The sequence below is a fragment of the Vanessa cardui genome, chromosome 10 (assembly GCF_905220365.1).
Source record: "Vanessa cardui chromosome 10, ilVanCard2.1, whole genome shotgun sequence".
Classification (NCBI taxonomy): Eukaryota; Metazoa; Arthropoda; class Insecta; order Lepidoptera; family Nymphalidae; genus Vanessa; species Vanessa cardui.
The window spans coordinates 12173731-12195542 of NC_061132.1; the positions used below are offsets into that span (position 1 = coordinate 12173731).

The window sequence follows — 21812 nt, forward strand, 5'->3', positions numbered from 1 at the left end:
ATATTTATAAGAGCATTGAATAAGATTCATCCACGTATTCTAAATTTAGAAACGTATTAAGAAAATCTATAAATTATAAAAAAAAAACAGATGTCAATATAATATAATACATATAATAGTAGTGGGTAACAACAGCCTGTAAATTTCCCACAGCTGGGCTAAGCCCTCCTCTTCCTTTGAGAAGGTTTGGAATTTATTCCACCACGCAATTGTTGTTGTTGTTGTTGCAATGCAGGTTGGAGGCATACGTATGTGGCAAAATTTCTATGAAATTAGACACATACCACTTGCGTGTGTCTAATTTCATCATTTAATCTTCACAATGTTTTCCTTCATCACCGACCATGAAATGAACACAAATTAATCTCATGAATAATCAATGGTGCTTGGGTCTGAACCCGAAATCATCAGTTAAGATGCACACGTTCTAAACACTGGGACAGCTCGGCTACAATTGACGCCAAAATGATAAAACCTTATTTATATGAAATTTTTAAAAGTCAAATAGTCTACATTCGTTCACTTTGAATCAGAGTTTATTGTTAACATTTTTTTTATTACACAGCTCTAGTATTACTCTCTAGACGGCCAGAACTTTTTCCTGCTATCTGAAATAATTATTTGTTAAAATTTTGCAGTCAATTGCAATCAATTATTTTTTATTATTCTGCACATCCACGACTACAGTAAAATGTAACTACCTGTAAAATGAGACGATAACCGATCTACGTGCAGCTATCATTATATATCTATCTATCTATATTATCTATCTATCTAATATATCAGCTATATTTTTAACTTTGCCGTTTAGTAAATTCAAATCGTTTGTTAAAAATACATTGGTAGAAAAAGCATACTATTCGATACAAGATTTTGTAGATGATAAAAAAGCGTGGAGTTAATACCTGTTGACTTCCAAGCAGGATACATTAATTGAAATAATTGTATTTAATTAACATGACGTTGTATTTTTTAAATGATAAAAAAGAGTAACTACTGAGTTTCTTGCCGGTTCTTCTCGGTAGAATCTACTTTCCGAACCGGTGGTAGCTTCACTTAATTGTAAAATGACGATTCAAAAGTGCTTATAAAAGTCTACTTGAATAAAGTTTATTTTGATTTTGATTTTTTTATCGCCCCGTAATCGCTGGGACCAAAATCTGTTAACATAAGTATAAGCAGATTAAACGAAATTTTTATCTAAATTATTTTACAATCTAACTTTCGTATTGCGAAATTCCCTTATAATTGCTGATTAACATGACTGTACCAAATAATATCAATTGTTTTGACTTCGTTATCTATGTATTTGAAATCCATTCGATATAACAAATAATAGACATCTGTAATTACTAATATTTATCTGTATACATTTAAAAAATAAATTATATATTTGATTTATGACTTTAACAACAGTGTGGGATTATTAACCATTATTAAATAAAAAATCTATGGGTCGCGCGGAACACTATTAGCGAAGCAGGGAAAGCGAATACAAAAGTGTTGTTTGTCAATTTTTTCCCTGTTATATTAAATTATCAATGGGCGAATATTTGATGTTCTCGGAAATAAAAGGGAGTAGTCCTTTTTCACGACCCGTGAGATTGAGAACGATACCCCTTTTTTCCCCACAATAGGCTCTGAAGATCGATTGATGGCGGTACAACCATCCGAAGCGGCTAAGTGACACAGACCGGTGATGGCAGCAGCAAAACCAGGTCTTTAAGGAGCGCTCTGCAGTCGCCAACCCACATGCCCAGCGTCGCCACTATTGGCATTACATTAAGATGGAGCTCAGTGGCGCGTCTTGGGGCCCTACTTCCAGCAGTGAAATAATACACCTGATTATGATGATTTAGGCATATATATAAACAATGGCGCCGATGTCAGCACATTAAATCAAAATCAACTTTATTCAAGTAGGCTTTTACAAGCACTTTTGATCGACATTTAACAATTAAGTGAAGCTACCACCGGTTCCGAAAGTAGATACCGATAAGACCCGACAAATGATTTAATAGAAATTTATATAAAACTGATATAATTAACGTTTAATAAAAAAAGAAATTTTCTATATAATTGTAAATACTATATTATATAATATATCATTCATTTTTATTTAATATTCAGTAATTAAAACAAAATAAAACACATTTAACAAAGTTAGTTCACTAACCTGTAAAACGGCAACGACCGCGCCGAGCGCCGGTTTTAAACCGTCACCTACATAGATACGATACCGTATATATTTGTCCTTTTATGTTAGACTAGCGACCCGCCCCGGCTTCGCACGGGTGCAATACTGATACTAAATATACTAAGCACAGAATTTGTTTATTTACGACATCACATTAGAAACTTCTGAAATTGTCAGTGTTTCTCTACTATATTATCCATGTATTATATACAAAAACCTTCCTCTCGAATCACTCTATCTATTTAAAAAATAACCGAATCAAGATAGCGTAATTTTAAAGACCTAAGGATACATAGGAACGGACAGTGTAATGATAGATAAATAAAAAAATGAAAATAACAAAACATTAAAAATGACTTTAAAATTTAAACAACAATGCGCTTTTATGACTCAAAATCCAAATATATAAAAATATTTCTAAATATATTTTAATTTTATCAATAATCATAATTTGTTTTACTACCGAAAGTACTCTACTAGGCTACAGTCAATCTTTGAATTTAAAAATAAGGTAATTGCATGATCTTATCATAGTGGAAGGACTGAGAACGCAATATATTGAGTATTATTACTATTATTTGATTCGTTGACGTCACAAGCACATCTTATATAAATACTAGGGATCAGCCCCGGCTTCGCACGGGTGCAATGCTCATATTAAATATACTCTAGTTTATAACGTTTTTTAGTCATTAGACAATACAAACCGCTATGTCCCTGCGTTTTAAATCTGTAATATCTTCGAAAATATTCATTTAAATGACATCGCTTCGAAAATAAGCCATTATTTCTCGTAAAAAGTAAATGATAAAAAATGGTTATTCTGGGTTATACCTAAGAAACAGACATATACCATCCCGGATTTTTTGTAAGCTTTTTAAGGGCTACAGAGTACTGTAGCCCTTAAAAAGCCTACAATAGTATCGTACTATAGTATAGTACATTACATTCATTATCAAAGTGTTTATTTACGACGTCTCATTAGAAAACTCAAAAATTATCAGTTTTTTTCTATGATATTATGAATGTAATATACAGAAACCTTCCCCTCGAATCTACCTATCTACTTACAAAACCGCATCAATATCCGTTTCGTAATTTGAAAGATCTAAACACACATAAGGACTGACAGTGGTAAGCGACTTCGTTTTATGTTATACAAGGATAAGTATACCGTTTACCTGTGCGCCTATATACATACCTATATAGCCATAATCCCGGCACATAACGAGGCACAAGGTCCAAAATTGTAACACAAACACAATTGCACGTCGGGTACTTAATAATATTTGAACAGTCTTAACGATTTCATTTTTATATTTTAATAGTCTGTGGGCGCGATAAGTTTAATAATTTAAAACACTAATTTAGATAACTATATTTTTTTGTTAATAACTGTTTGATTAATTTTGGCTATTATTGTTCGTTAACGCTACTGAATAAGAAATTAATACTGCAACAACGATTATAGTAGAGATTTATTTATTTATTAGATTGTTATCAATAGTCCACTATCGATAGACTATCGATAGTGTATCGATAATCTATCGATACTTAACGTTTTAGTGATAGTGTCGATAATCTATCAATATATTGACACGTGTAAATACTACCGATAGTATAGTTTGCTGTTCGTGAGCAATACTATTGAAACTGTCTATAGTGTTGCACTACCCTAACCTATCAATATTTAATAGTTTTGTACTATCGATAGTCAGTTAACCAGCCAGGTAATGATACTATATTTTAATATTGTATCGTAATAACTTTAAATAAATTTGAACCAATATATCCTTTGTATAAGAGTTAATTTAGAATTCCTACTTTGATTTATGAAAATTGTGTATCCCTAAAAAAAATGTAAAATTAAATTTAAAAAAGTGTAAAATTTACTTAATTACATCCGACTGTCGATGTCCAATGACATCTTTCAAAGGAATAATAATATTCAATGATAAATCAGGGCCTCGATTTAAAAATATATTAACGAATACAATGTTTATCGATAGTCCAAAATATCGATACTAATGGTAGTATCGATAGTACCGCTGTTATACGAGTTAAACTGAATTACAAGTCAATAAATCTTTCCTGAGGCATGGTATTCGTTTCTATATTAAATTCCGTACATAATTTTAGACCTATCATATTAGAAAAATCATATCGTTTCTTAAAAACTTCAATAAATAAATCTTATTGCTTCACACAAATTTAAATAGATGATAAGAAATCGTCGAGCTTAGATATTAAGGACAGTTTGAAATGTTGACAAAGATACTCTCTACAGAATATTTTACAGGTTGCTCTGGGTAGAAGTACAAGGAATACATTAATGCTGACGTATTTCAAATTAAAGTATCGAATGTAGGTGTACACTATAACTTCTGAAAAAAATTGAAATATTATTGTATTCTGATAGTAGGTACCGACATAAACATAAAGTATATCATTGTAAGTAGTATATGACAAAATTAATCTCAATTTTTAGTTGTAAATTGAGTTGTATGAATTCTTTTAATTCATTGAACACTTTTATCTTAATCTGGATGCACGATAAATGCAAATTTGTAATGATTTAATTCAATCATAAAAATCTCAAGTGTCAAGATTATAGATTCCTTCTGCGATCGTACGATATCGGTATTACTATCTGCATCATAATCTAATTCGAAAAAAAATCCCACAACACTGTCATGATTGCAATTATATTTCATAATTAATATAAATTACACATCCCAGTCAACATGTTGAATAAAAATTAAATTAAAAATTGTGTGTCATCAAAATCGGTTCATAAATGGCGACCAAACATAAAAAATATATATATACGGGTCGAATTGAGAACACTCCTTTATTTTGAAGTTGCTTAAATAAGTTCCCGTAAAAATTTTCGAATGTCATCGGGAAGCAGAGTTATTGCCGAGAACAAATGTTACCCCTATTTTCAAGATGGCAGCCTTAGCGCCCCGTAAATCTTGGTCGAAAAACTGAAGTTAAGCTTTTCTAGGTAATGTATAATAAAATTAGCTTGATAATTTCATTCTTGAATGTTTTACAATGACTGGACTAACAGGCTTTATTTTTGAAAAATGAAGTTATCAGCTGACGAAGTTTTGACAGATAAGCGAATGACTTTACTTGGAGATAGCTTTGTCAATCCGAGAGTAACTTGAAACTGTTTTTAAAGTGTTGGTAAGCTGACGGCTGGCTAGATTCGATAGAAAATGTTAAGCATCTCATCATCATCAGCATAAGTTAATGAAAATGAAGTACAGATAAAAAAAAACAGATTTGGCTATTTTTAGTTACTTTTTTTTTACTAGTTTTCTTGGTGGTAGGGCTTTGTGCAAGCCCGTCTGGGTAGGTACCACCCACTCACCAGTACTCAGTATTGTTGTGTTCCGGTTTGAAGGGTGAGTGAGCCAGTGTAACAACAGGCACAAGGGACATAACATCTTAGTTCCCAAGGTTGGTGGCACATTGACGATGTAAGGAATAGTTTATTTTTCTTACAGCTTCATTGTCTATGGGTGATGGTGACCACTTTCCATCAGGTGGCCCATATACTCGTCCGCTAACCTATACCATAAAATAAAAAAATAAAAAAAAACTGAAATTATGGATACATAATAAAACGGCCGTTAAAGATATCTCGGTCAGAGATCACAACACGTTAGCGGAACCAGCTACCAAAAGTCAAGCATCATAAAAACCACAATACACTTTAATATAGCTCTAATTATAAATTAATTATAACGATAATTTTTGTGTAGACTATAAAGTGTCCATCGGTTAGCACAGAGTAAAAATAAAACACCAAAAAACTTTCAAATTTTCTTTAATCAATAATTTAAAGCTGACAGGAGACATTTTTTTTTTGTAATACGTCAGCGCATTACCGCAGTGTGCGCCCAAAACATAATACAGGTCGCGTTCCGAAAAACAGAAATTTCACCACTTGTCCTCTACATTAGAACCGAATCCGGCGCGGCATCTCATGCGCGCGCCTCCATATAAACATCACATATCAAACCATTAGACATGATTGCCGCTCGGCCTATCAGATCCTTCCAATAAAACGTCAAAAAAAAAACCTACGCTTCACTTCGTTACATAAAGAGTCGATTGTTCAAATAAAGGCATCAGGCGAAGGGTACGGTCGGTCGATATAGCTTCAAACTCATGAGCTGATTCACTTTTTATATATTGGACGGCAGATATCCACTCTATTGTCCGTAGTGTATATTGAAATAAATTGACAAAACTCAGCTCACGTCTCGATGGAAAGAGGATCGATTGAATCGGGATATCGAAATATATATTAAAAAAAAAATACACGGGAATATCAAACACAAATGCGTTTCACTTGTGCGAATTCCACAAAAAAAATACTTAACAAATTCGCGATCGTAAACTTCGGAGATCAGCCGAGAACATCCATCACACAATGTATAATTGAAAAATGACAATATCTACTATATCTAACGTAAAACTTCCTCCTCGCGAAAATGACGTAGTAACAAAAATGCGTCACAAACACAAACGGCAGACGTACAAGCACACACGCACGCACGCACGCACGCACGCACGCACGCACTCACGCACGCACACACACGTCCCGTGTTTGAGTGTCTCAGTCGTGGGCCAGAGGGCGGACCGCGTGTCGACCCCCCGCGCTGTCGAGTCCGGTAGGGAGCTGATACAGGGTCGAACGTAAATCACGACAGCCGAATCGAAAAGACAAAAAATCTAAACTACTTTCTTTATCGACTAAAACTTAATACACCAAACTTTGATCCCTGCACGCAGCTACAACCTTTAGTTCATCGATATAACACCCTTAGACAGAATACAGTTATATGATGGGTTAATTTCACAATCGTCTTGATAATTGTTAAGTCACACAGTACTGAAGCAGGGGGTTTATTTATTCAATCGATGTTTTTACTCTCAAAAATACTATATTCCTAAACCCCGGGCTACAGTACTATGTTTACACTTGACGTAATATGTTTTTAAATGCGTATTTATTGCTCCGACATTGTAAATTTCGTCACAACGGTATCACAAATCTATCAATTTTGTCGCATATAACACTGGTTTCGTTTATATACACAAACTATATATCAAATGCTTGCGTTCCTATTTATGTTTACATTTATTAAATTTTATTATGAAAAAAAAAAACTTATACAGAGAAATAAATAAACAAAATGGCAGTGTGGATCCAACGTCTACTATACTAGCCTCATCGGGTAGAGCAAAATAATGTTTTACTTTAATTAATGAAATTAAAAAGACAACCTACACAGAAGTATAATTATTCATCTGTACTTCTTTTAGAAGTATTATAATGTAACAAACTATTTTGGGTTTCATAATCTTTAAACAGGGGTATGTAATAAATATAAAAAAAAGTATACGCAATATTTTAAATATATTTGTAGAGCCTCGATCACATACATTTGGGCGTCAGTGCGAGACATACCCCATGGTCATTTTTTTATATTCCTGCTGTGAAAACCTTGAGATCGCACGTGACGTCATAACAAAATAAGGATAGAAAAACAGTTACATTAAACTCGACATCTTACTGGGAATTTTTGGACTGGTGTTTATAAAACTGTAAACATTATGTTGTTATGTTACACAAGATGAATACATACATAAAAAAAATTAAGTAATAATATGTATTTCACAAGATTTTCACTGCATGACGTTTCTCTGCCTTACATCAGAGCCCTTTCAAGTATTTAGGCTCCCTTTCATAATACAACAATGACTTAGCATATTGAGAGAGAATTTTATTAGATGTTGACAATTACAATAAAAACTTATGGATCTATTTCAATTAAATGTTCTCAACTCACGGTTTATTGAGTAAGTGATATTCAAACATTGTATAATAATCATTATTGTATGTGTTTCTGTAGGATAAGGCTAATATAAATAAGTTACAAAATTATAAACGGAAGAACTCACGAAGGATTTTATAGCGATTACGTCTCTTGTATCCAAAGTTTACATTTAAACAATGTTATATAACCATCGATTTCGTCATTATGTCGGCAAAACCTCGACGGATGTCCGTTTAAGACCGCACACACAGACAACAAACCGCCGGAAACTCAATCACCGTAAACGAAACCACGTCTCTCGTACACTTATCAATTTACACCGACACGTCGGGATGCAGTCGGCGCCTTTCGGGAAGTATTACATATTGACCAAAAACAAATTTCGAATTTCGAATATCTACAAAGTTGGCTCTAGGGCCGGCGTGTCTCGGGGGTGTGGCTTTGGGCTCAGTTGCGCACGGGCGGTGCGGGCGAGAAAAAAAAATTTTCGAATATCTACAAAGTTGGCCCTAGGGCCGGCGTGTCTCGGGGGGGGGGGGGGGGTATGTAATGTGGCTCAGTTGCGCACGGGCGGCGCCGGCGAGTGGTGGTGCCGTTCGAGGTCTTCCAGCGACAGCGCGTTGGGCACGTGCACGGACGGCAGCTTGCCGGCCGACGCGCGCGCCAGCAGCTCGGGGGAGAACCAGCGCGCCAGCTGATTGTCGCCGCTGCCGCTCATCTCTGGAACACGGATGTTTAATACTCAATCATCCTCATACCTTTATCCCAATTTTATTTGGCGTCGGCGCAGCATGTCTTCTCCTTCCACACTTCTCGTCAGACGTCATCTCACAAGTAACATTCGTTCTAACCATATCGTCTTTCACACAGTCCATCCATCGTTTTCTTGGTCGTCTTTTAATACTCAATCATCCTCATACCTTTATCCCAATTTTATTTGGCGTCGGCGCAGCATGTCCTCTCCTCCCATACTTCTCTGTCAGACGTCATCTCACAAGTAACATTCGTTCTAACCATATCGTCTTTCACACAGTCCATCCATCGTTTTCTTGGTCGTCTCTTAATACTCAATCATCCTCCTGCCCTTATCCCAATTTTATTTGGCGTCGGCGCAGCATGTCTTCTCCTTTTAACTTCTCTGTCAGACGTCATCTCACAAGTAACATTATTTTATTTATTTATTTAGGTTTATCAACAGTTGTTACAATATAAAACTTACTATATGTACAATTAAAATAAACAAAATATCAAACGCAATTGTACAACTAATTATAGATAAACACTGCATGCTTATTTAAAAACTTATAGACTATGTGCTTATAACCTTTCTAACCATATCGTCTTTCACACAGTCCATCCATCGTTTTCTTGGTCGTCCTCTACCTCTATATCCATCCACATTCATGTCATGTTTAATACTCAATACTATATAATAATAATGATACAAAATTTGAGTTTGAGTTTGATTTTGGTTCGGAAAAGAAAATACCCTGACCTGAGAAGAACCGGCAAACGAAAAAGCGGATTGTTTGTTTTGTCTCATATATTATATAAACAATTTAAATGAAATGAAATAGCCAATATGAAATTTTGACGACCTCTATGGTCGAGTGGTGTGTACACCGGTTTTCATGGGTACGCCACTCTGAGGTCCCGGGTTCGATTCCCGGCCGAGTCGATGTAGATTACCATTAGTTTTCTATGTTGTCTTGGGTCTGGGTGTGTGGTACCGTCGTTACTTCTTATATCCATAACACAAGTGCTGTAGCTACTTACATTGGGATCAGAGTAATGTATGTGATGTTGTCTCATATTTATATTTATATTTTATATTAATTGGCGATCGTTTCATTTCCAAGGTTAAATCGTTACGAGATCCTCGAATCATAATATGCAGAGTACGAAGATACAGTTCGTTTAAAACACTTGGTGCAAACAGAGGATGATATACTGACCGTTGAGCGTTCTCTGGTGGGACTGCACAAGGAGCTGGTGCAGGGTGGTGCCACCGCGCGACACGCCGCCCATACCGTTCAACTGTAACACACGTGAGACGCTCAGTACACTACAATATTCCTACGACTCTGGGAGTAAAAATTAATTTAGACCTTAACCAATTTGATGTGACAATTATGACGTCATTGCTCCTGCAAAAGTTGATGTGTACTTTTTATGTTTTTTGATTGTTACACCGTTTTAATAATTATTTCATTACGCACGTGTAAGGTTAATTAGCCAATATATTATATTATGATGTATTTATTTAATACTATGTAATATATACACTAATACGTTTCAAATTCATAAGTTTAAACTGGCCATAGTCACATAATTACATTAATTATGTAACTATGGCAATGGAAAAATAAAGAAGAGGAGACTTGACATTTTTGGTTGAATATTTTTTATATTGAATTGTGAATTATTTTATAATTATAATATAGTAGATTAACAAAAATAATCTACTTTACTTGGAGATAATCTTAGAACCTTTTACACGAATTGTAAAAACATTTTTGTCATTACTATGTTTTAAATTTAGCTACGCGATACTCATACATCGAAATTTCCATGTATTGAAATAACGATTAAAGCCGCACAGCAATCGAAAAATATGAACAAATCACATAGCGACTTTCGCAGGAGCAACGACGAAATGTGACTTCAAAGTCAAACTTTGTTTACGCCACTTTCTATGATATTAAAACAATGATACAAAAACATGTCATGATTAGGTTACAATTTTTTTTAATAATTTCTTTATTTGCACACCTTCAAACGTTCAATCCAGCCCAATCTAAGGCTGGCTGATTGAGAATACTTTTAGATTTTACCCTGCTTTATACAATTTACTTGGTGGTAGGGCTTTGTGCAAGCCCATCTGGATAGGTACCACCCACTCATCAGTTATTCTACCGCCAAATAACAGTACTCAGTATTGTTGTGTTCCGGTTTGAAGGGTGAGTGAGCCAGTGTAACTAGAGGCACAAGGGACATAACATCTTAGTCCCAAGATTGGTGGCACATTGACGATGTAAGGAATAGTTAATATATCTTACAGCGTCATTGTCTATGGGTGATGGTGACCACTTTCCATCAGGTGGCTCATATGCTCGTCCGTCATCCTATAACCTAAAAAAAAAATCATCTTGCTGTGCAATAAGATATTAAATAAATAAATAAACACTCACGGAATTCGGTACTTGTTGTCTCTGTTGCTGCTGGTGTGGGAACGCTCGATTCGCATTCGTCATCTGCTGAACAAATGCGAGATTAGAGAACGAACTATTGGCTATTCCAAGCACAGTGGGAATGAAAACAAATAAGCTCGTCTGACGAATTGACGCGATAGTACTAGCCGAGATCTTGAGTAAGTTGTAATATTCATTTGGAAAAAAGGCTTTTTGAATGTCAGGCTGTTCTTACAATAACTTTGAAAGTATAATATAAGAAAATATTATGTAATTAAATGGGATAGAGCGTAATATCGTATATAAACATATATAAATCAAGAACTGTTTGTAATTAATAATATATGAAATATCATGGCTAACGTGAATCTAACATTAGTTTACCTCAATTCTATCTTAGATTGGATTCAGTTTAGACACCTATTATAATTTTACAAAATATTTTTTTCAACTTTAAAATGATACATTTTTCTTATTTATTTATGTACGTTTCATAATTAATAAGAGATGGTTCCGTGTTTGAAATCAGCTGTAGTGCTATACAATGTATCAAACAAAGTTGCACTTAGGTTCTGTGTTTGAAATCTGCTGTAGTTCGTGTTAAGTGTACAATGTTTTAAAGACAGTTGCTTACTTGTTGTTGTAAATTGAGATAATGTTGTTGGTAGTCCGGTTGCGCGGGCGCATAGCCCATCGGCGCTGTTCCACTCTGGTTACCCTGAAATAGGGAAATTACAACTTTAGCAATTTAAAAACTCGTGTAAGTGAGCGGGCGAGGCGTCCTTCAACAACAACAACAACAGCCTGTAAATTCCCACTGCTGGGCTAAAGGCCTCCTCTCCCTTTGAAGAGAAGGTTTGGAACATATTCCACCACGCTGTTCCAATGCGGGTTGGTGGAATACACATGTGGCAGAATTTCTATGAAATTTGTCACATGCAGGTTTCCTCACGATGTTTTCCTTCACCGCTGAGCACGAGATGAATTATAAAGACAAATTAAGCACATGAGTCAGCGGTGCTTGCCTGGGTTTGAACCCGCAATCATCGGTTAAGATGCACGCGTTCTAACCACTGGGCCATCTCGACTCTTGCGTCCTTGCTGCAATTCATTTATTACGTATAATAAGATGTTATATGTCAAAAATATCAATCAATAGATTATATTTATGCAATAAATAAGAATAACAATATACAAGTTATTCTTATTTATTGTATATAGTAGTTACAAGTAAGATTTTAAATTAACATTTATTATTTTTATTTTTACAATTATTAATTTCGGGATATTTACCATGTATTTTATTTTTATTCGGTGGAGCTCGATATTTCGACATTATCTACGAATGGTAAATATCCCGTTTATAATAACTGTAATAATATTTTTCTTTCTACTTAATATCTTATACAAAAATAAGAAATAGAGCTTTGACGATCTATTCGTAAAGTATAGTAAGACACAAATTAGATGTAGCATCGGAAAATGCAATGGAATGAAAATAAAACCGATTACTGCCGATTTACACAACCAATAGAAATAGCTCCCTATCGCGCCATTCGACGCTATTCGTCGCTATAGATTCACGCGTCAGAGAAAGCAAGTGCATGAAAATCGACGCGTCAAATTGACGAATATATTAGGTCACATGATATTACAATTATTACTTTAACAAACAAATTGTTACTTTTTTGCAAAGCTCATACTCGCGTGAGAAATAAATATTGATAATTTGGGTTAGCGTTCTCAATTCGGATGTGATCGGTTTTACGAATTTTGCCGATGCGACATCTAAGTTGTGTCGTACTATACATGTAGCGTATATATGATGTGTGACCTTGACGATGGGGCGGCCGTGCGGCTTGGCGTGCGCGTGCGCGTGCGCGTGCGCCAGGCCGGCCGCGCCCGCCGCCCACGACTTGGGACTGCCCGCTTCCTCCTTCTCCGCCGTCATCTTGCGCAGCACCTGACACACACACACACACGTTACGTTACATCATAGATGGTCATCATCAATAAATTCACTATAATAGATAAAAAGTAAAAGTAAAGTAACAGCCTGTAAATTTCCCACTGCTATGCTAATGGCCTCCTCTCTCATTAAGGAGAGGGTTTGGAACATATTCCACCACGCTGTTCTATTCGAATCTTGCCATAGCGATGTAGAAATTTACATATTTTGACATAACGTCATCTAGTAGCTATAGGTTACATTAATTATTACGTGTACAGCTTGAATGAATTAAATATAAATAAAAAAATAAAAAAAAAAACAAATTATAAAAATAAAAATATCAGTTAATAATTAATCAAATGTGAACTTGACTTTGTAATTTGAAAATATTTGATTGGTCAAAGGGGGCGGAGTCAGGCCGGTAAACAATGACAACTCACTGCATTCTTAACGCGAACAGACTATAGTGAATATGTGGTACTTACGGATGTGGGTGTGAAGGAGATGGGAGTGGGTTGTTTGGGATGCTGTTGCATCTCGTGCCGGCGGCGGTAGTTCTCGCGTTGCTCCTCAAGTTTCTTCTTGATGAGAGCGCCCTGCATGATGGATTGCGTGTGCGCGGCTAGCTCGCGCGGCGACGGTATCCGAGCGGGCACGCCTGTTACGAACGTTCACACTTTCATTTAAATACACAAACACATACAAATGTTTCGTAATAATAGTGCAAGCTTATCACCTGAGTTATATCTTTCCTCCCCTCCTCCTTTTTTAAAATAAACAAACAATAATAGCAGTTTTTAGAAGTGTTCAAATACATGTTCAATAAATCATCGTACACCTTAGAACTACGAGTTTTATTATGGGGGACCAATTATCGCTCGGGGTTTAGGGTTGGCATACAAAAGTATTCGATTCAGTTGTTTAGCCATTAAAAAGTAATAAACAGACAAAGATTCGCAATTTTAATATTTGACTCAAGATACTGCATATGGCAACTGATAATCTGTTTTAAAATTTTCATATAATCAATGGAAATCAGCGCAGCACTACAATATTAAAATCTTATCAAAACGAGGACATTATTATTTAAAAAAATCCCTCATAATTCCTCACGTCCCATAAAACGTGTCGACACTTTTACATGGGGACCATGTGTTCCTACCTGGCACGTTGTGTACGGCGAGCGTGTTGGGACTCGCCATGATGGGAGACACGCAAAACGCTGCGTCCGGTGCGTAATTAAAATTAAATCTCATGCAGTCTTTATTATGACATCTATTCGACTATTTTATACTGAGTACAACAACAACAGCTTGTAAATTCCCACTACTGGGCTAAGGCCTCCTCTCCCATTGAAGAGAATTTGAGTTTATTTCCTCACGATGTTTTCCTTCACCGCTTAGCACGAGATGAATTATAAAGACAAATTAAGCACATGAATCAGCGGTGCTTGCCTGGGTTTGAACCCGCAATCATCGGTTAAGATGCTCGCGTTCTAATATATCTCCGATATAAATTTATACTTTGTATATAAGCCAAATACAAAAAGTATTTGGCCTTGAAGAGTAAGGTTCAGTCAAAACTATTTCAAGTCTAAAATAATGATTCTTTATGTACTTCAAACGGAATATATGTTTATCTTCTCTTACTCACCAGAGTGTGGTAGCGGCGACAGTCTCAGTGGTTGGTGATGTGGCGGTGGTACCACCAGGTGCGGCGGCAGCGGGGATCCGCCCATTTGCTACAATTTATTTATTACATATAATAAGATGTTATATGTCAAAAATATCAATCAATAGATTATATTTATGCAATAAATAAGAATAACAATATACAAGTTATTCTTATTTATTGTACATAATAGTTACAAGTAAGATTTTAAATTAACATGATTGTTTTTATTATTACAATTATTAATTTCGGGATATTTACCGTGTTTTTTATTTTTATTCGGTGGAGCTGGATATTTCGACATTATCTACGAATGTCTTGTTCACGAGGTCTAGTAAAAACATGGTAAATATCCCGTATATAATAAATGTAATAATATTTTTCTTTCTACTTAGTATCTCATACAAAAATAAGAAATAGAGCTTTGAAGATCTATTCGTAAAGTATATCTAGCGTATATGTTATATATGTTGGTGAGCCATACTTGTCGTTGCTGGTGCGTGCGCAGGATGGTTAGCAACAGCTCACGATGGCGACTCTGCAGGCCGGGATTGCCGAGTTGCTGCATCAGATGCTGCACCGTTATCTCGCCGGCTTTCAGACCTGCAAATATGTCATACACTGTAGTCTACTTCAATCAGAGGTAAAGTAACATAACTATTACCTTGAATATTTTCTTTATTAACATAAGAATTAACAACATTAAATGCTTAAATATATATATACAAATATGAACTAAAACTAGTTACTGTATAAATCTTGACCGCGTGGAATGGTGGCAAGAATGCTAGCAGCATTTCCCCGTTGAATCGCAATTCCGATCCTCTGGGCAAAAAACGAACCAGCCCTCCTGTCACCAGTGGAGGCAATGAGACGAGGTGTTATACTTTTGATGAAGCTTTTTGCACCACTACTTCAAGGGCCAAGCGTTTCGACAGCATTTAAATTTAATTTTAATTTTACCTTGAATTGATATGATATAATTGGATTAACTTTGGATTCATTAAAAATTGCATTGAGTTTTAACGCATTTGGACGCCAAAAACGTGGCAACTTTGAGGTAAATTAAAGTGGGCATACATAGTTAAATTGAATATTACAATAAAGATACTCATGCGCAAAAAAAAAAAAACTGTTGGCCTATATAATATATTCATAGCGAGCGTTGCTTGTACAAAAATGTCGTATATAAGGTGTCCATTACCGTGTATAGTACGACTCAACTTAGATGTCGCATAGGCAAAATTCGTAAAACCGATCACATCCGAATTGAGTACGCTATCCCAAATTATCAATATTTATTTCTCATGCGAATATGATCTTTGCACAAACGTAATAATTTGTAATATCATATGACCTAATGTATTCGTCAATTTGACGCGTCGATTTACATGCATTTTTTTTCTCTGACGCGTGAATATATAGCGACGAATAGCGTCGAATGGCGCGATAGGGAGCTATTTCTATTGGCTGTGTAAATCGGCAGTAATCGGTTTTATTTTCATTCCATTGCATTTTCCGATGCTACATCTAATTTGTGTCGTACTATACGTATATGTACATGTATTTCCATTACACATCGGAACAGCGTGGTGGAATATGTCCCAAACCTTCTCCCCAAAGGGAGAAAAGGCCTTAGCCCAGCAGTGGGAAACTTTCAGGCTGTTGGTGTTGTTGTTACCGTGTATGATGGCCTGCGCCTCGGGTCGCTGCAGCAGCTCTCGGTCAGCGGTCGGCGCCCATTCGCCCGTCTGCTGCTGGCGCTGTGGGCGGCACAAGGTAAGCATTATTGTCACTTTGATGATAACCATAATAAACCTATTGGTCGGACAAGGTAAGCATTTTGGTCACTCTGATGATAGCTATAAACCTATTGAGATCTTAGTAAGTGTGTGTTTTGGATTCTTGATGATAGCTATAAACCTATTGAGATCCTAGTAAGTGTGTGTTTTGGATTCTTGATGATAGCTATAAACCTATTGAGATCTTAGTGTGTGTTTTGGATTCTTGATGATAGCTATAAACCTATTGAGATCTTAGTGTGTGTTTTGGATTCTTGATGATAGCTATAAACCTATTGAGATCTTAGTGTGTGTTTTGGATTCTTGATGATAGCTATAAACCTATTGAGATCTTAGTGTGTGTTTTGGATTCTTGATGATAGCTATAAACCTATTGAGATCTTAGTGTGTGTTTTGGATTCTTGATGATAGCTATAAACCTATTGAGATCTTAGTGTGTGTTTTGGATTCTTGATGATAGCTATAAACCTATTGAGATCTTAGTGTGTGTTTTGGATTCTTGATGATAGCTATAAACCTATTGAGATCTTAGTGTGTGTTTTGGATTCTTGATGATAGCTATAAACCTATTGAGATCTTAGTGTGTGTTTTGGATTCTTGATGATAGCTATAAACCTATTGAGATCTTAGTGTGTGTTTTGGATTCTTGATGATAGCTATAAACCTATTGAGATCTTAGTGTGTGTTTTGGAGTCTTACCTGCTGCACCTGCAGGAGCTTGTATAGGAGCTCCTGAGGAATGTGCGGCGCTTTCTGTTGCTGCTGTTGCTGCTGTTGTTGCTGTTGCTGTTGCTGCTGTTGATGTTGGTGCTGTTGCTGTTGCTGCTGTTGCTCCATACTCTTGCTAAGCATCTGGTGAATATAAATACATAGTTTCTATGAGTGAAAACCACGAGTAGAAAAATTAGAAAGAAAAAGTGTTTGTTTGCCGTTGGCTTTATAGTGTGTTTATGTAATATGTTTGTGCAATTGAATGTTACGTATTTACCTATACTTAGTTATGTATTTATACGATATTGTATATTATTACAAATAGTAATCATAAGTTTGTTGCACCAAATAATTCTCTCTTACAATAGAAATTTCAAACCTTAAAGTTGTCTGGATCAAATCGCTACCAAACAGCGAGATAGGTTTATTGCACAACCGCGTATATACTGATAAGTAGCTCTGTATTCGTGTGGTGAGTGGTGTGTGGTGGGTGGTGGGTGGTGAGTGGTAAGTGGTGTGTGGTGAGTGGTGTGTGGTGAGTGGTGTGTGGTGTGTGGTGTGTGGTGAGTGGTGTGTGGTGGGTGGTGAGTGGTAAGTGGTGTGTGGTGAGTGGTGTGTGGTGAGTGGTGTGTGGTGAGTGGTGTGTGGTGGGTGGTGAGTGGTGAGTGGTGTGTGGTGGGTGGTGTGTGGTGTGTGGTGGGTGGTGGGTGGTGTGTGGTGAGTGGTGTGTGGTGTGTGGTGAGTGGTCTGTGGTCTGTGGTGTGTGGTGTGTGGTCTGTGGTCTGTGGTGTGTGGTGTGTGGTGAGTGGTGAGTGGTGTGTGGTGAGTGGAGTGTGGTGAGTGGAGGGTGGTGTGTGGTGTGTGGTGTGTGGTGAGTGGTGAGTGGTGTGTGGTGAGTGGTGTGTGGTGAGTGGTGGGTGGTGTGTGGTGTGTGGTGTGTGGTGTGTGGTGAGTGGTGGGTGGTGTGTGGGGTGTGGTGTGTGGTGAGTGGTGTGTGGTGCGTGGTGAGTGGTGTGTGGTGAGTGATGGGTGGTGTGTGGTGTGTGGTGAGTGGTGTGTGGTGAGTGGTGGGTGGTGTGTGGCGTACCTGCAGCAAGCTCATGGGCTGCGGCGGCGGCTGCGGGCGCGGCGGCTCGGCGGTGACGGCGTGTCCGCCCGACACCTGCGCCAACTGCAACCATGCACGGATCATACCGACCACTTGGGTGCTCCCTACTGCGATGTTACGCGATGGAGAAGTTACAATAGGCCCGCATGACCTCATCATTACATGAACATTAGCTGGACTACTACTTAACTGACTACTACTGACTTTCTTGGTGGTTCTTCTCGGTAGAATTTACATTTCGAACCTGTAGCTAAACTTCATTTCTTAAATGACGATTCAAAGATGCTTGTAAAAGCCTACTTGAATGAAGTACATACTGATATTATTGCCGATTGGTTTTCAGACAGATATATTAACCAATAATTGATATTATGAAAGTCCTTCACAGCATCGTTTAGGTACTAGAAGAGATAGTCCAGGTGGAAAGCACAACTGGAACCAAACTAAAATCGCAGGTCGAATCCAGACGGTGACGACCAAATTTCGTCAATTAAAATTGCGTTTCTAATTAATTATATTATAATTCTACAAAATATAACATAAAAAAGCCAAAGTTATCTTAACAGGGTAAGAAGATTTTTCAAATGAGTTAGCATTAGTGAAACTTTTTATCTTACAAAAGTATGATAAGTTATAATCAAGAGTAAAAAAGCTTAGGCAGAAGAGAATAGAGCCACTCAATTTCAACCCGTAATTAATGCAAGAGCTAAAATCAAACATCCGTATGCTTCTACCGAGAATCAATACATGTAACAGGCAGGTAGTGTAAGGACTGGCCTATTTTTCAAGCAATTGACACAGTTATCTGTACAGGCTATACGTAAAACCTAAATGTTAGACAAAGGATATTGATGATAAAACATGTTCTCACAAGTCGCTTGAAGGCGGACAGGTCGTGGTCGTGCACGGCGGCGGGCTGCGGCCTCAGGCGGGACTCCAACTCCTCCAGGCTGTGGATCTTACCGCCCCCTGAGTTCATTTCTGAAATTCATAATTGCTGATTATACTTCAATCAAGAAAAACGTAAATAAAAATTCAATAAATCAACTGAGTTTTAGTGTAAAAAAAATGTAATATATATTTTTTAACTTACACCCAATGTTTTAAATATAAACAATATAAATAACAAAAATATTGGACAACATCGCATACATTACTCTGATCTCAATATAATAACTCAAGCACTTGTGCTAGGGATAATCAGAAGTAACAGCGGTACCAAAACAGCCAGACACAAGACAACATAGAAAACTAACGAACTTATTTTTCATCCACTCAACCGGGAATCGAACCCGGGACCCCAGAGTGGCGTACCTATGAAAACCAGTGTACACACTAGTCGTTAAATAAAGTACTAAGTTATGATGGTGGAGTCCGTACCGGGCCTGTGCTCGGTGTCGGCGCTGGCGCGTCGCAGCATGTCGAGGAGCGAGGGCGCGGGCGCGCTGGGGGCTCCGCGCGAGCCTGCGTAGGGCTCCGGCGCCGCCGCCGGCTCCTGGCTCGAGCTGTCGAGGTCTGCGCAGCGACACACATGCTCAATGCGTTCTTTAAATAATAAGCTTTTTATTCTTAATCAATATTGATAATTACACATAATGATCATTGCTATAGACACAGACCATCGGCTATAGAGATCATATTATTACACCGTCAATGTACCGCCAATGAATGAATTCATCACGTAAGCTATTACAGATGTATACACCAACCCTCATTATAATAGCCTGGTACTTCGAAAACACTATCTTAAATTGATTTGATGTTACTTTAACTAATTTATATATATTAATAATATAAATGTGAAAGTAACTCTGTCTGTCTCTCTTTCACGACCAAACCGCTGAACCGAATTTGATGAAATTTGGTATGAAGCAAACTTGAACTCCAAGAGAGGTCATAGGCTACTCTTTTTTTCCTGACTCCTAGTTTCGTATGTAGGGTAGCAGTGGCAGGTACTGACCGTCGACCATGTTGTGCATGAGGCGCTCGTAGTGGCGGTCGGCGGCCAGCGCGGGCGGGCTGTCGCGGCGGAACCAGCGGCTGAAGCGGCTGCCCTCCGTCTCGCTGCCGCCGTTCTGAGGACAACGCTACCGCGGTTACAACTACGATACCAACATACATTGAGACAATGAGACAAGATCACATACATTACTGTGATCCCAATGTAAGTAGCTCAAGCACTTGTGTTGTGGAAAATCAGAAGTAACGACGGTACCACAAACACCCAGACTCAAGACAACATAGACAACTAATGATAAAATCTACATCGACTCGGCCGGAAATCGAACCCGGGACCTCGGAGTGGGGTACCTATGAAAACCGCCGTACACAGCACCCAACCACCCAGATATATATTATACTTGTTATATATTATACTCTATTATATATCAGTAGTATGTATCAGTATTAGTTGGTTTGAAAAATATTTAGTTGCTGTGTTATCAAACACTGGTATAGGCTATTTGACAATGCGAAAAATAAATTGTGAATTATTGTAATCAGTGTATATTGGTTATTTACTAACGAAACTTGAAAATAATACTTAATTTATTCAAAAATCAATAAACAAAAATGCATTTTTTCAAACGTTTGTCACGTGACACAAAACGCTCCTGATTGGCCGGGCTTATGATGAAGTCACTTTCTTGTAAACCTTGTTTTTCTACTGTATGTACCACAGATTAAAATACAGCAAAGTGACGTCACCGACCCCATTGCAGCGCCATATTGTCCAAGTAGCGTTTTCGCGCGCTATTTAAATATGGAATTTTTAATATGATATATTTCGTCAAATATGTACTAGAAATAAAAAAAAATCAACTTTTACTGGGTTCCTTAACCTCTAATAAATAATATAAAATGGATTTTAAAAACAAGTCAAATAGCCTATTATATTGAATAGGAGTGTCCTTTATAAGTTTATAAGCAGCAAAGTATACATTATACACTCACGGTAAGTACTTCCGGTATGGAATCGAACTTGAGGAATTCGTCGAGGTTGAATTCGGGCTGATCAGGTTGCGTCTGGTCCTCACTCTTGCTCTCGACACCGGAGTCTTTATCCTGAAACGACACCATCATATATTACAACATATCCATAAACAAATTATCTAAAATCATTCATTCAATCATTATTCCATTTTCTTTATAGATCTACTAATTATCTAAAATTTATCATTAAACTAGCGGCTCATACGACTCCATGCGCGTTTGAATTTAACAAAAAAAAGTTACTGTCGTAGCCTAAGTTACTCCTTATTACATCAACTATCTGTCAGTGAAAGTCCCATCAAAAGCGGTCCAGCCGTTCCAGAGATTAGCCG

General features: G+C 37.0%; 1 protein-coding gene across 5 annotated transcripts in view; it reads right to left on the reverse strand.

Moving 5' to 3' along the window:
- Positions 1–6019: 6019 nt before the first annotated feature.
- Positions 6020–21812, reverse strand: part of LOC124532780 (eukaryotic translation initiation factor 4E transporter-like) — a 34558-nt gene continuing 18765 nt past the window's right edge. For 2 of the 5 annotated variants that reach the window (XM_047107850.1, XM_047107848.1), the window contains exons 10-26: positions 21442–21552; positions 20450–20564; positions 19870–20004; positions 19361–19470; positions 18469–18552; positions 17370–17522; positions 16550–16631; positions 15353–15471; positions 14851–14938; positions 14360–14419; positions 13934–13960; positions 13683–13855; positions 13081–13209; positions 11881–11964; positions 11247–11312; positions 10011–10092; positions 6020–8775 (exon numbers count right to left, since the gene is read on the reverse strand). In XM_047107850.1, coding sequence (XP_046963806.1) covers positions 8612–8775; positions 10011–10092; positions 11247–11312; positions 11881–11964; positions 13081–13209; positions 13683–13855; positions 13934–13960; positions 14360–14419; positions 14851–14938; positions 15353–15471; positions 16550–16631; positions 17370–17522; positions 18469–18552; positions 19361–19470; positions 19870–20004; positions 20450–20564; positions 21442–21552 — 1782 coding nt within the window. In that variant the 3' untranslated portion in view covers positions 6020–8611. The remainder of the gene's footprint in view (positions 8776–10010; positions 10093–11246; positions 11313–11880; positions 11965–13080; positions 13210–13682; positions 13856–13933; positions 13961–14359; positions 14420–14850; positions 14939–15352; positions 15472–16549; positions 16632–17369; positions 17523–18468; positions 18553–19360; positions 19471–19869; positions 20005–20449; positions 20565–21441; positions 21553–21812) is intronic. The other 3 variants (XM_047107849.1, XM_047107851.1, XM_047107852.1) reach the window with 3 other exon arrangements.